General features: G+C 40.0%; 2 protein-coding genes across 3 annotated transcripts in view; both read left to right on the top strand.

Annotated features, from left to right (window-relative positions):
- Positions 1-2,588: 2,588 nt before the first annotated feature.
- On the top strand, positions 2,589-7,290 carry rsph3 (radial spoke head 3). Of its 2 annotated transcripts, none has more exons than XM_046374010.1 (8): positions 2,589-2,869; positions 3,512-3,593; positions 3,683-3,821; positions 3,933-4,078; positions 4,489-4,692; positions 5,521-5,683; positions 5,862-5,948; positions 6,468-7,290. In XM_046374010.1, the coding sequence occupies exons 1-8, from the start codon at positions 2,760-2,762 to the stop codon at positions 6,557-6,559; spliced, it is 1,023 nt and encodes a 340-aa protein (XP_046229966.1). In that variant the 5' UTR covers positions 2,589-2,759; the 3' UTR covers positions 6,560-7,290. The 2 variants fall into 2 exon arrangements, with proteins under 2 accessions (XP_046229966.1, XP_046229967.1); XM_046374011.1 differs by having other exon boundaries at positions 2,844-2,956.
- Positions 7,291-9,193: 1,903 nt separating this feature from the next.
- Positions 9,194-10,464, top strand: part of ezrb (ezrin b) — a 29,745-nt gene continuing 28,474 nt past the window's right edge. The window contains exon 1 of the mRNA XM_046372525.1: positions 9,194-9,528. Within this exon, the coding sequence (XP_046228481.1) occupies positions 9,209-9,528 (320 nt within the window). The 5' untranslated portion in view covers positions 9,194-9,208. The remainder of the gene's footprint in view (positions 9,529-10,464) is intronic.

Here is a 10,464-nt window from a genome sequence, read left to right as displayed (position 1 = left end):
CGCCTTTTAAGCAGAGCAAGTTGTCGTCTGCAAACATCCAATCAATAAACGACCTCCCTTCATCAGTGTACATTGTTACTGCTCAGCTTGTGACTGCTCATTAAATATGAAAGGTATATAGTATTCCAATGTATTCAGTGTGATGATGTGTCCGCCAATTAGTGGCACTCAGTGTAAACTGATACCACATTATGTATAATATTGCAGGGCAGGGTCTGAGAGGTGAAACCCCGGGGGTAATAAAAGTCCCATGTGCAATCAAGGCTCAGTGCTAAGCCACTATGCATCATGAGCCTGTATAGAGACATTTGTGAATGACCTTGGACCTTGACCTTGGAAATGACCTTGGAAATGGTCTTATTGCAAATTTTATTTATTTGTTTTTTCTGAAGCAACTATATCTCATGGCCATCCTCATCATGTGGAGGTTTTTCGGTTGTCATAGAGATATGATCACATGACCTGCGGGTATGGGATTTCAGACACAGAACGAGAGTCTTATTATTATTATAGTTTACCAGATTAAATACGGGTTATATTATATTGGTAGAATCAGAATCAGAAATACTTTATTGATACCTGATGGAAACTGGATACAAAGTTAACATTATAAGCTTCACTAAAGTAGTGATTTTGGACCAGTGCATTGGACTGGATTAAAATGTTCAGATGTCTCTGTTATTTTGCCCAGTCCATCAACTTTATACATTTTTAAATCATTATGCTCCATGACATACTGAGAAAGGGTTTAGACTAGAATGTGAATGCTTGTTCCACCTCTTCATTATGTGTAATCAAAGATGTTAGAAAGTATAGTAATCAACTTTGTGGATTTGTAAAAGGTGAGCTGTGGCACTGAAAAAAGGTGAATGTGTGCAAGTTTGCACTGCCGCTTGCATAATTTCATGGCTGACAGTCAACGCTAATGAGAAAAGGCTTTAATTATCTTTAATAACATGTAATGATTTGTGACAGCTGAAACATAAACAGTATAGCACAGTGAGAAAGCCATTATGGCACGGAAACCTCCCCACTCATCCAAACAGACATCCATTATTCCTTTTAAAAATAGATCAAAACACATGACGTAGCTCCAACAATGAACTGCCCGCCGGCCGCAGCTATACTCGGCTGTTTGTGTTGTGAACAAATTATGGTTTTCGTGGAAATGTTACATAATTACGCTTTGTATAGTTAGAGTGTCTTTTGTTATAAAACAAATGGAATATGTCAAACTGTGGCAGAATCATCTTAAGCTTTTGGTAAACAGTAAGTATAGCAGTGGTAGAAGCGGAGGTGGTAGTAGTAGTAGTCATTGTAGTTTTTACAGAAATGTGACCCTTTGGTTATGTAAATGCACAGTGTGTAATTTCTCTCAGTCAAAACAATAACAAAAGACGTAGTTTTGTAGGGGTGATGACATCGTGAAGTAGCACAGCATTACGGGATCTGGCGTCTTCATTTTTTAAGAACCACCTTTGCCAATGAAAATCTGTTTGAACTGTTCGAGTCAGGCTGAAATTATGTTCACAAACCAGGTAACATGTAAATCTTTGTCACGTTCGCTGACTTCCATTCTCACTCTCTGATGTATCATCTGGTGTTTCCTGTGTTTCCCTGGAACTCAGGTCAACTATAAAGAGGGTGCGATGCCACTGACAAGCAATCAAATGAAGCACACTGTTGCTTTGAATAAAATAATTGATTTCTAAAGGTTTGAACCTTGTTGGAAATGTCTGGGGTAGTATATAAGTACACAACTCAACAAAATATTTAACAAAGGTTTGTTTTTAGACATTTTAGTATTGAAATGTTACATATTATACCTGTAGTTAGTGCACACCTGTTTTCTAACAAATTAAACATGCAAAACTATGGCACAATCATCTTTGCCATGAAATCTCTGATATGGAAACATGAAAAAAAACAACACACACAACACAAATGCGTCAGCTCTGTCATCACTCTGACCACAGAGCTCTCACCTTTGTACTCCTGAACACAGCTTTGTGTAAGTCTTGGTGCCCTAGTTTTCTCTGACACTCTCAGACTTTTGATAGAGCTGAAAATTCTCTCTGTGGTTAACATAATCTTGAGTTGAGTTTCTGCTTTCCTTTACTAAATGCCCCATGCCGCCCACATTTCAGTGCCGCTTGTGGGTAAAACAAAGCTGTTTTCAAATGCACAGATCTGTTCTGCCTGCACATAAAGTATACAAAAAAGTCAACAGCTGTCAAGCCTGAGCCTCAGCTCACAGTATTTAGTATTCTAATACGAAAACACCACAAGAACAGCAGAAAATGTACAAATAGAAAACCACACATAAAGAGAAAAAAAATACTTAAAAATAAAACAAAAAATTAAATAAAATAGTTTTATTAGTGGGAGTAACAACAGCAGTAGGCACTAATAAGTAGGTTAGTAATAAGCTAACTAGCAGCTAGTCTAGCAACAATAATAGTAGTATAGTGGCACAAGTAATAACAGTGAAATCTAGTAGTTGTTATAGAAGTGTTAATGTTATATGTTGTAGTAGGCGTAGTAGCAGTAGTCCTTCCGTAGTAGTAGTTAGACCGGAAGTAGTAAAAGTAATTTCTTTCCCTCGAATGCTCCAAAGGAAATGGCGTTTGGCCGTTGGGCTACACTTCCTGGAGACGGTTGCCACAACCGTTCGTTGTTCCTCTCCTCTTGATTGTTTTAGTTTGTGTGTTACTAAGGTTTGACTTTGGCTCAGGAGTCCGACAGTTTCTGCAAAAAAAATGGCTTTTGCTTTAAACAGGAAAACAGATTCAAACGGATGTTACATCTTCTCAAGTCGCCCCAGACCTGTTAAGGACCGCTCCAGACAAGGAGAACCTCTGTCTGAACAGTAACGTTTGTTATGTATAGCGTCAAGCGCCATCGCTGCTTCAGTCTCACCAGCTACACGCTAACGAGAGACCAAATATAGCTAACAGTAAATAAGCAAATTTACTCGAGTACTTTACTTAAGTACACCGTCGAGGTACTCTTTATTAGCGTGCTTCCATTTTATTTTATTTTTTACTAAATTATATTGCAGTTCACAGGAGAATATTATACCTTTTATACCTTTATTTGACAATTATAGCTACTAATTTCTTACCTTTAAATATTTTACATTCAAGACAAGCAGCTCATGCAAAATGTCACATTGCTATAGATAATACTATCCATCAATACCTTGCTAAATCAGTCACAATAAAAGGCCAATCATATCGTGTATAAGAATGTAAAGGTGTTCTGCTGAATGGCTTTTGCTTGTAACTGAACATTTTTACACTGTGATACAAGTAATTTAACTTAAGTACATGTTTTTCGTACTTTCTGCATGGCAGAAGAGAAATGGCTGAAAAAATACGGGCCAGTTAAACGCTTAAACCTTGTTCAACTCTCGCAGACCATAAGAACATGGGTCAGCTTATCACTGAGGCTAACGGCTAATAATGACATAACTGCACTAACTGCACTGTGTTTTTCCTTGACAATGCAGGACACGCATTAATTATGGAAACATTATGTATGATCGCCGTGTTGTCAGAGGAAACACATACTCCCAACACATCATACCACCTGTACGTATGAAACATCCATTTTCCTATGCTTGATCCCTTGTGGGTTTGCCTTTGTTGTTTTAAAAATGTGCGTAATCACCCTTTGACAGACAGCTCTGCCAGACCCTGCTGAAATGCAAAGACAACAGAAGATCAGGAGAGCCATTGCTGGAAAACGTGCCAAGGAGCAGCTCAGATCCACGACGCCCGAGGCCCTGCAGGGCAGAAAACACACTGTCGTCCAAACAGGTCAGGCGTTTCTGTGGCCAGCTGCAGACCTTCTACATCTGTAATGTACTCAGTTCATTATGAACTTGTTCAGGGTGGCCAGTTTGTAATACTCTGACCTTTATTTTTTAGAGCTTTATCTTGAAGAGTTAAGTGATATTGTAGTGACTACGGATATTGAGTGCCAGACTGATGCTTTCCTGGACAAACCGGCAACCCCGCTCTTTATACCTGCCAAATCTGGTAAAGATGCTGAAACACAGGTAGAGGAGGCAGAGGTAGGTGATCCAAATCTGAACATTTGGCCGCACTTTCTACACTTAACAGCCTCAGCATAGCTCTAATATCTAATAAAACATATTACACTTGTTTTAGACATTACTCAAAGGGAAACTCCACCAGAGAAGGCCAGTTTATAGTTGTATGTTGTCATCTGTTTACTCAGGATTATGTCAGCTTTGACTTGGTGACTGCATATTCATAATATAACTGAAATCCTGTGTTACAGACTCAGAGTTTAGAGTTCAAAAGACAGGATTAGCAGGAATGCAGAGTCGTTGTTTGTATTATGACATATATAGGGTGCAGTGTTTTTCTTGCCAAAATATGTTGGCCGACTTTGCTTTTATTCTGTTCCAACTTTATGAACTTCACTCGAATGCTTGCTTACTACTAGTATCCTCTGCAGTTGTTTGACTTTGACAAGGAGGTGCAGCCAGTGTTGGAGGTCCTGGTGGGTAAGGTAATAGAACGATCTCTGGAGGAGGTGATGGAGGAGGAGGAGCTGGCCCATCTGAGGGCCCAGCAGAGGGCCTTCAATGAACTTCGAAATAACGAGCTGGCAGAGGTGCAGCGGCTTCGGGAGCAGGAGAGACGCCACAGTGAAGAGGAAGTATGCCAGTCATAGAATTACATAGTTTGCATAATTTCATTCACTATACTGAAAAGTTACTTCTTTAGATTCTTACTGCAAGCACCGTGACCCTTATTTTACAAGAGAGATTTGTATAGTCACATGTTGAGGAGACTCTGTCATCGGTTAAATTAGAAAATCAGATAATATTTGAAGTTTTTTTTGGTTCTTTAATTGGTGGTGGTGCAGTGGTTAGCACTGTTGCCTCATAGCAAGAGGGTTCCAGGTTCAAATCCTGGTCTGGGCCCTTCTGTATGGAGTTTACATGGGTTTTCTCCAGGTACTCTGGCTTCCTCCCAAAAACATGCACACTAGGTTCATTGGCTACTCTACATTGCCCCTAGGTGTGAGTGTCTGGTTGTCTTTGTGTGTCAGCCCTGCGATTGACTGGCGATCAGTCCAGGTTGTACCCCGCCTCTCGCCTGTAGTTAGCTGGGCCGGGCTCCAGCCCCACCATGACCCTGACAGATGAAGCGGTATAGAAAATGACTGACTTAATGTCCCTATCTGTGTTGCCAAGACCTCTTTCCTGTGTTGTTTGCTCTGCATTCCCTTGAGGCCACTTGTGAGTCAAACAGCTTGAGTGTCTGTGGGTTGTGGTCTCTACTTTGCTCAGAAATGGATTGCTATCACTGCCCCAACTAACTACTCGTTTCTTTGTCTCGTTATTTCAAGCTAATATGTGGTTGCCACAGTTCAGATTTTTTTCTTCTGTTAATCACAATTATATTAAATCAACAGACTAGATCATTCACACTAACAACCACAGATTGTGTTTGTTTAACATGATGTTTCTTCTGGATTCAGAAGCGTAGAATTGCACAGCAGAGGGAGATGCTGAAGATAGAAAGAGAGACTGCAGAGAAGATTGCTGCTCGAGCGTACACCCAGCAGTACTTGGCTGGCCTCGTACCAGCAGTCTTTACCTCACTGAGAACTCATGGCTACTTCTATGACCCCGTGGAGAAAGGTTAGCCTTCCTTTGTTGCAATGCTCTTCCTTCCAATTTTCTCCTCTTTTGCACATGAGGTTATCGCTCCCTCACCACACACAGTGTGGAAGTTGTCTGTGTCTGGTAACAGATAAGGTCATCAGGATTTTGATATGAGTGTTTCGTCCTCTATCTTACTTGTGGTTTTGATTTCCAGATATTGAGACTAATTTCTTCCCGTGGCTGATAGCTGAGGTTGACCACAGTTTGGAGAGGAGAAACACAGCGAGAGAACTGCTGGACAGTAAGGGAATTTGCTTTTTTTGAAGACATGTCGAAGACGTTCCTCTGATTATGCTGAGCTGTGGCCTTGTCTGTAATCCTGCTTTCTCAAATGCTTCCTGTTCACTTAGTGCTTCTTTCTTCAGATTTCATTTTCTGATAGAGTAGTACACAAATGCTACGCTGCAGGGGGCTTCTCGCTAACCATAAACACACCATCATTCAGCACCACTATTTACTTTTTTTATCACTTCAGTGTACACTACTTGCTCAAAACTGGACACAAACTGTAAGCCATAATTTGTCCCCCAAAACTACAGATTTAAAAATAATCTTCCTCTGAGTTGTTGCAGTCTAATCAACATGTTCTAGAGGCCCACATTTCACAAGTCCTCCTCCAGGGGTCAGTCAGGAGGCCGAAAAGAACGGAGACGTTACTCGAATGCCATCTAGTGGTTGTTTTTAAACATTACATGCACCATTAATGTCGAGCACTTTGTGCACAGAGCAGTGACTGAAACATCTTCATCCTCTCTTTCAGCTATCATCTATGATGCCACACAGGAGAGACTGGAGAGGTTCAAAGCACTGGAGGCACAGCCAGCTAAATCTGAGAATGCAGAGAAACAGTAGTGATAATGATTCACGGAGAAAGGTCAAGGGGCACCAATGTATTCTCAGAAATACTTTTTTTTCACAAACTAAACTATGAAGCATTGTCCCTTTCAGGTCATAATACTGGTGCATGTGTGTTATTTTTGTTAAAAGAGCCTTTAATTTAATGCATGCAAAGACAATGACAACATTCCCAATACCAAAAACAATAAAACACAAAGTATTATAATTCTAGAAAATTAAAATACAGGTTTCCATTATCCTTTTGAGAGTAGATTTTTACAGATTTTCCAATATTTAAAAGTTTTTTTAAGATCAGTACAAAGATAGTAACCCTGGCATTTTATTGTTTTGATTATTTTGTTATGCAAGGACTGTTGTTATATAATCACAGTTTTGTTGCACTTAATTAATGAAGCAGGTTTACTGCTTGAGGCAGTTTGACAAGTATGTAAATAAGTAAGTAGATGAAGACTTATTTATTAGTAGGTAGACATTTCGTGGCTAGTTTAGTCAAACAGTAAAACCACAGTGGTGCAGTCATAATATCAGATGTGGCCATGTCAAGTTCTGAACTATTCTTACAAATCAATTTTACCTTTTTTTTCTTCAACAAAATATCAATTTGGAGTGAAGTTTAAATCTGCAATATGCCAAACTGTGAAATGTCTTAAGTTCCTAAGCTGTTTCTGTTCTTGAATGTTTTCTGCTGCAGCCTTAAAAATAAAGTCATCTTCTTCTTCTTCTTATCAATGACCTCGTTTTTGTGATCACAATGTGTTTGTCCATATTCCAGTTATCAGAGGGAAGTTTCTGCCTGTTAAAATCGGTATTTCAAATATACACCACCGCCACCACAGTAAATCAGAAAAAGAAATTCTTTAAAAGAATGAATCAAAGAAGAAGAAGATAGCAATCAAAGAGAGCAGGTGAATGTTAGGTTTAAAGGAACTCCAAATATTTAGATTCAAAGCACCTTCCACTGACTTTATCTATTTGCATCATCGCTCTGCAAACAGTTCTCTCAGGTCCGCGGGCAAACAGGCAAATTCAAGAATGTTTTGCATTGCATATATGGACTTGGCTACATTTATTATACCCCAACCAAACAAAAACTTTTCTTATCACGGTTGCAGAGTTCAGTGTGGACCCAGAAATCCAAATAACCACCTGGTGTATTTAAGACATTTCAACATATTTTTACATTCAGTAGGCTCAAAAACGGATGTAGTTATCAGGAAGTGGTCATGATGATGGTGGTAGTGGTGACAATCTCCATGGTGAAATAACAAGTAGTAAAAAGTGGTAAACAGGACTGTCACATCACTCTTTGGTTTCGAAGTTGGGCTAACCTCCTATATATACGGCTCTATTTTAATCCCGTCATCTCATTGGTCGGCTCACCTACGGCGTCTCCGCCCCTCTCACTTGGCAGCGCTCTCGTGGTTCACTGCAGGCGGATGACGCGCACTTCCCCTGTGAACCGCAGCTCGACAAAAAAAAGGATCCGCACTCAGGACAGGTGACACACACCATGACAGATGAGGTTTAAATCTGTTTATCCAGAGTCAAATATTGTATTAGAAGTCATTGCTCAAACAATTGCATTCTCATTCATGTAGTTATCTCAGTTGAACTGACTTACACAAATAAAAGTTGTGTCTAAAGGGATAATATGCAAGGAGTTCCAAAAACAAAACAAACAAAATAAAAAACTCATACAAAAACAATCCTTCTCAGTTCCTGCCCTCTGCTTGTATTTTTTTCATTTTCTCACTGGCACATTTTTGGGTGATTGATTCTGGAAAATGACTTCATAGTGAAGTCACATCACCGGGCCGTCAAATATCATCGTTTTAGGCTGGGGACAATTTGGCTTGGAAGTGATATTGTACAATCATATTATAGTATATAAAATATCAAAAATACCAAGGAAAATCTGTCTGAGGGTGAAATGATTTGCCACCACGCAAACCTTTTTATATGCGTTATTGTGTACACATAAACTGTGTGTTTTCAGTGTTATGTGCATTACAGTTACATCTCATTCATTTTTACTTATCAAATCAATAAAATCAAACGATAAAACAATATGGCCGAAATGTTGGTTACACTTGAAAGGTTTTTAGGTGGCTTGGGTGGATATGAGACAAGTTTCACTGATTAGCAGCGTGACTGATTCATTTTAACATTGTAGCCTGTAATTGAGACAAAACATACGCGGTTGGTTTGCTCGTCAAGATGAGAAAGTCACATCACCATTAAGACAACAACTGTCACACAACAACTAGCTATAGATAGATAGATAGATAGATAGATAGACTTTATTGATCCCAGGCTGGGAAATTGCAGTGCAGCAGCAGCAATACACACAACAGGCTAAACAAAATGTTAAAAATAGCAAAATAAAAAGTGGCATATATAAAATATATATACAAGGCAATATAAAAAGTATATATACAGCAGTAAACAGTGTAATGTAGTGCAAAACAAAGCAGAGGTAGACTGTAAGGTGTAATAATCAATTCAAGTAATAATCAATGTATATTACGTTACAATCATAATCATAATTCATGATAGCGTACAATTTTGACCTTTTTGGGGTATTTATGGACGTCTAAACTCATCTGTGGTACAACACCTCTCATTGCCAAAAGACCCCAAAACATGATTATCCGCCCCGCGTTGTGGAAACTACAAAGTGCCTTACTGAAGGTGGGGAAACACCACCTTCAGTTAAAATGTCCCTTCAGCAATAATGAAACTGGTCGTGGTTTTACGGAGCGGGGACTCTCAGAAGCCCGCTGTTGTGAAGCTGTGCTCCTCCACCCTGCCGGTGACAGCAGGAACAGGATCGGCAGGGCGCCCACGGTAGGATGGACGAGCGCCATATTGCGCCTGGGTGAACAGAGGGAGGGGAAATCTGCGGCTGAGAGCTGCGGTCCGCTGAACAATCATCATCTCATCTCCAAACTTCACCAGCTCCGGTAAGACTCACAATAAATGCACAACCTGTCTGCTGTGCCGACTGAAGCCTGCGGTACAAACTGCGCAAAACCCCCGCACAGTTTTCGCACTTTTGGTTGTTTTTTTTTTTCACGCACTTTCTGCTGCCCAGCACAAAGGAGGCAAATCTCGCAACAGGTGTCTCTGGGATTACAGTGGGAGGCGGTTGGGTTGCAGTTTAGATGAGATTTCTGCACAAATACAAACACGCGTCCAGCGGGGTTCTTTTAACAGTTTGATGATTTGTTTTATTTTGAAATAGTTGTCCTCTATCGGTGCGGATCTCCGAGGTGGAATTTCTCGTTTGCTGGGTTTGGATGGTTTCCCCCGTCGCCGTGGGTGTGTACTCATTTCCCTCCCGTGGAAATACACCATGAAAATCATCTCTCCGTTACATTTCCTCACACTGTAACAACCCCAGAAGGTTATGCGGGACCGTGTTAGTGGCTCTGTCCATTGATGGTTATCTTTAGTGCGATATAACGTTGTTTGTTTCTCTTTATCAAACGACACAGACCAGCACTGCGTAAGTGGCTGCCATTAATCCGAAATGGGGTGTTGGTTTGTTGGCAAATAATGGCGTGAAAATAAAAGCCTAAAACAGAGCAGGGTGGGGACTTTAACTTTATCATAGCCAGTAGGTGAGGCATGTTGAGTACCGTATTTAACGTGACCGGTGCCTGGTTGATTCAACAGTGTCAAGGTTGAATAGAAATGTTGGACTTCCGATGATATGTTTCAGAATAAAACTGTTCATCGTGGTAACTACAAACATGATTTTTTGTACTATGACCAAACAATTTTTGTTGTTATGTAATGAGTTGATTACTGCGTCAACAGAAAATTTCAAACAATCTTTTTTTCTTAAATGTGTACATTGTATAGAGTAAAATGGCAAACATTTTCAACTTTCTTCT

This window comes from Scatophagus argus, chromosome 19 (assembly GCF_020382885.2).
Source record: "Scatophagus argus isolate fScaArg1 chromosome 19, fScaArg1.pri, whole genome shotgun sequence".
Lineage (NCBI taxonomy): Eukaryota > Metazoa > Chordata > Actinopteri > Scatophagidae > Scatophagus > Scatophagus argus.
The sequence above is the reverse complement of the archived record's forward strand: the minus strand, read 5'-3'. Positions and strand labels throughout refer to the sequence as shown.

Coding starts and splice junctions, on each gene's coding strand:
- rsph3 (XM_046374010.1), top strand. CDS start 2,760: ATGGCTTTTGCTTTAAACAGGAAAACAGATTCAAACGGATGTTACATC. Junction 4,079..4,488: donor CACAGGTAGAGGAGGCAGAG/GTAGGTGATCCA, acceptor TATCCTCTGCAG/TTGTTTGACTTTGACAAGGA. Junction 4,693..5,520: donor GACGCCACAGTGAAGAGGAA/GTATGCCAGTCA, acceptor TTCTGGATTCAG/AAGCGTAGAATTGCACAGCA.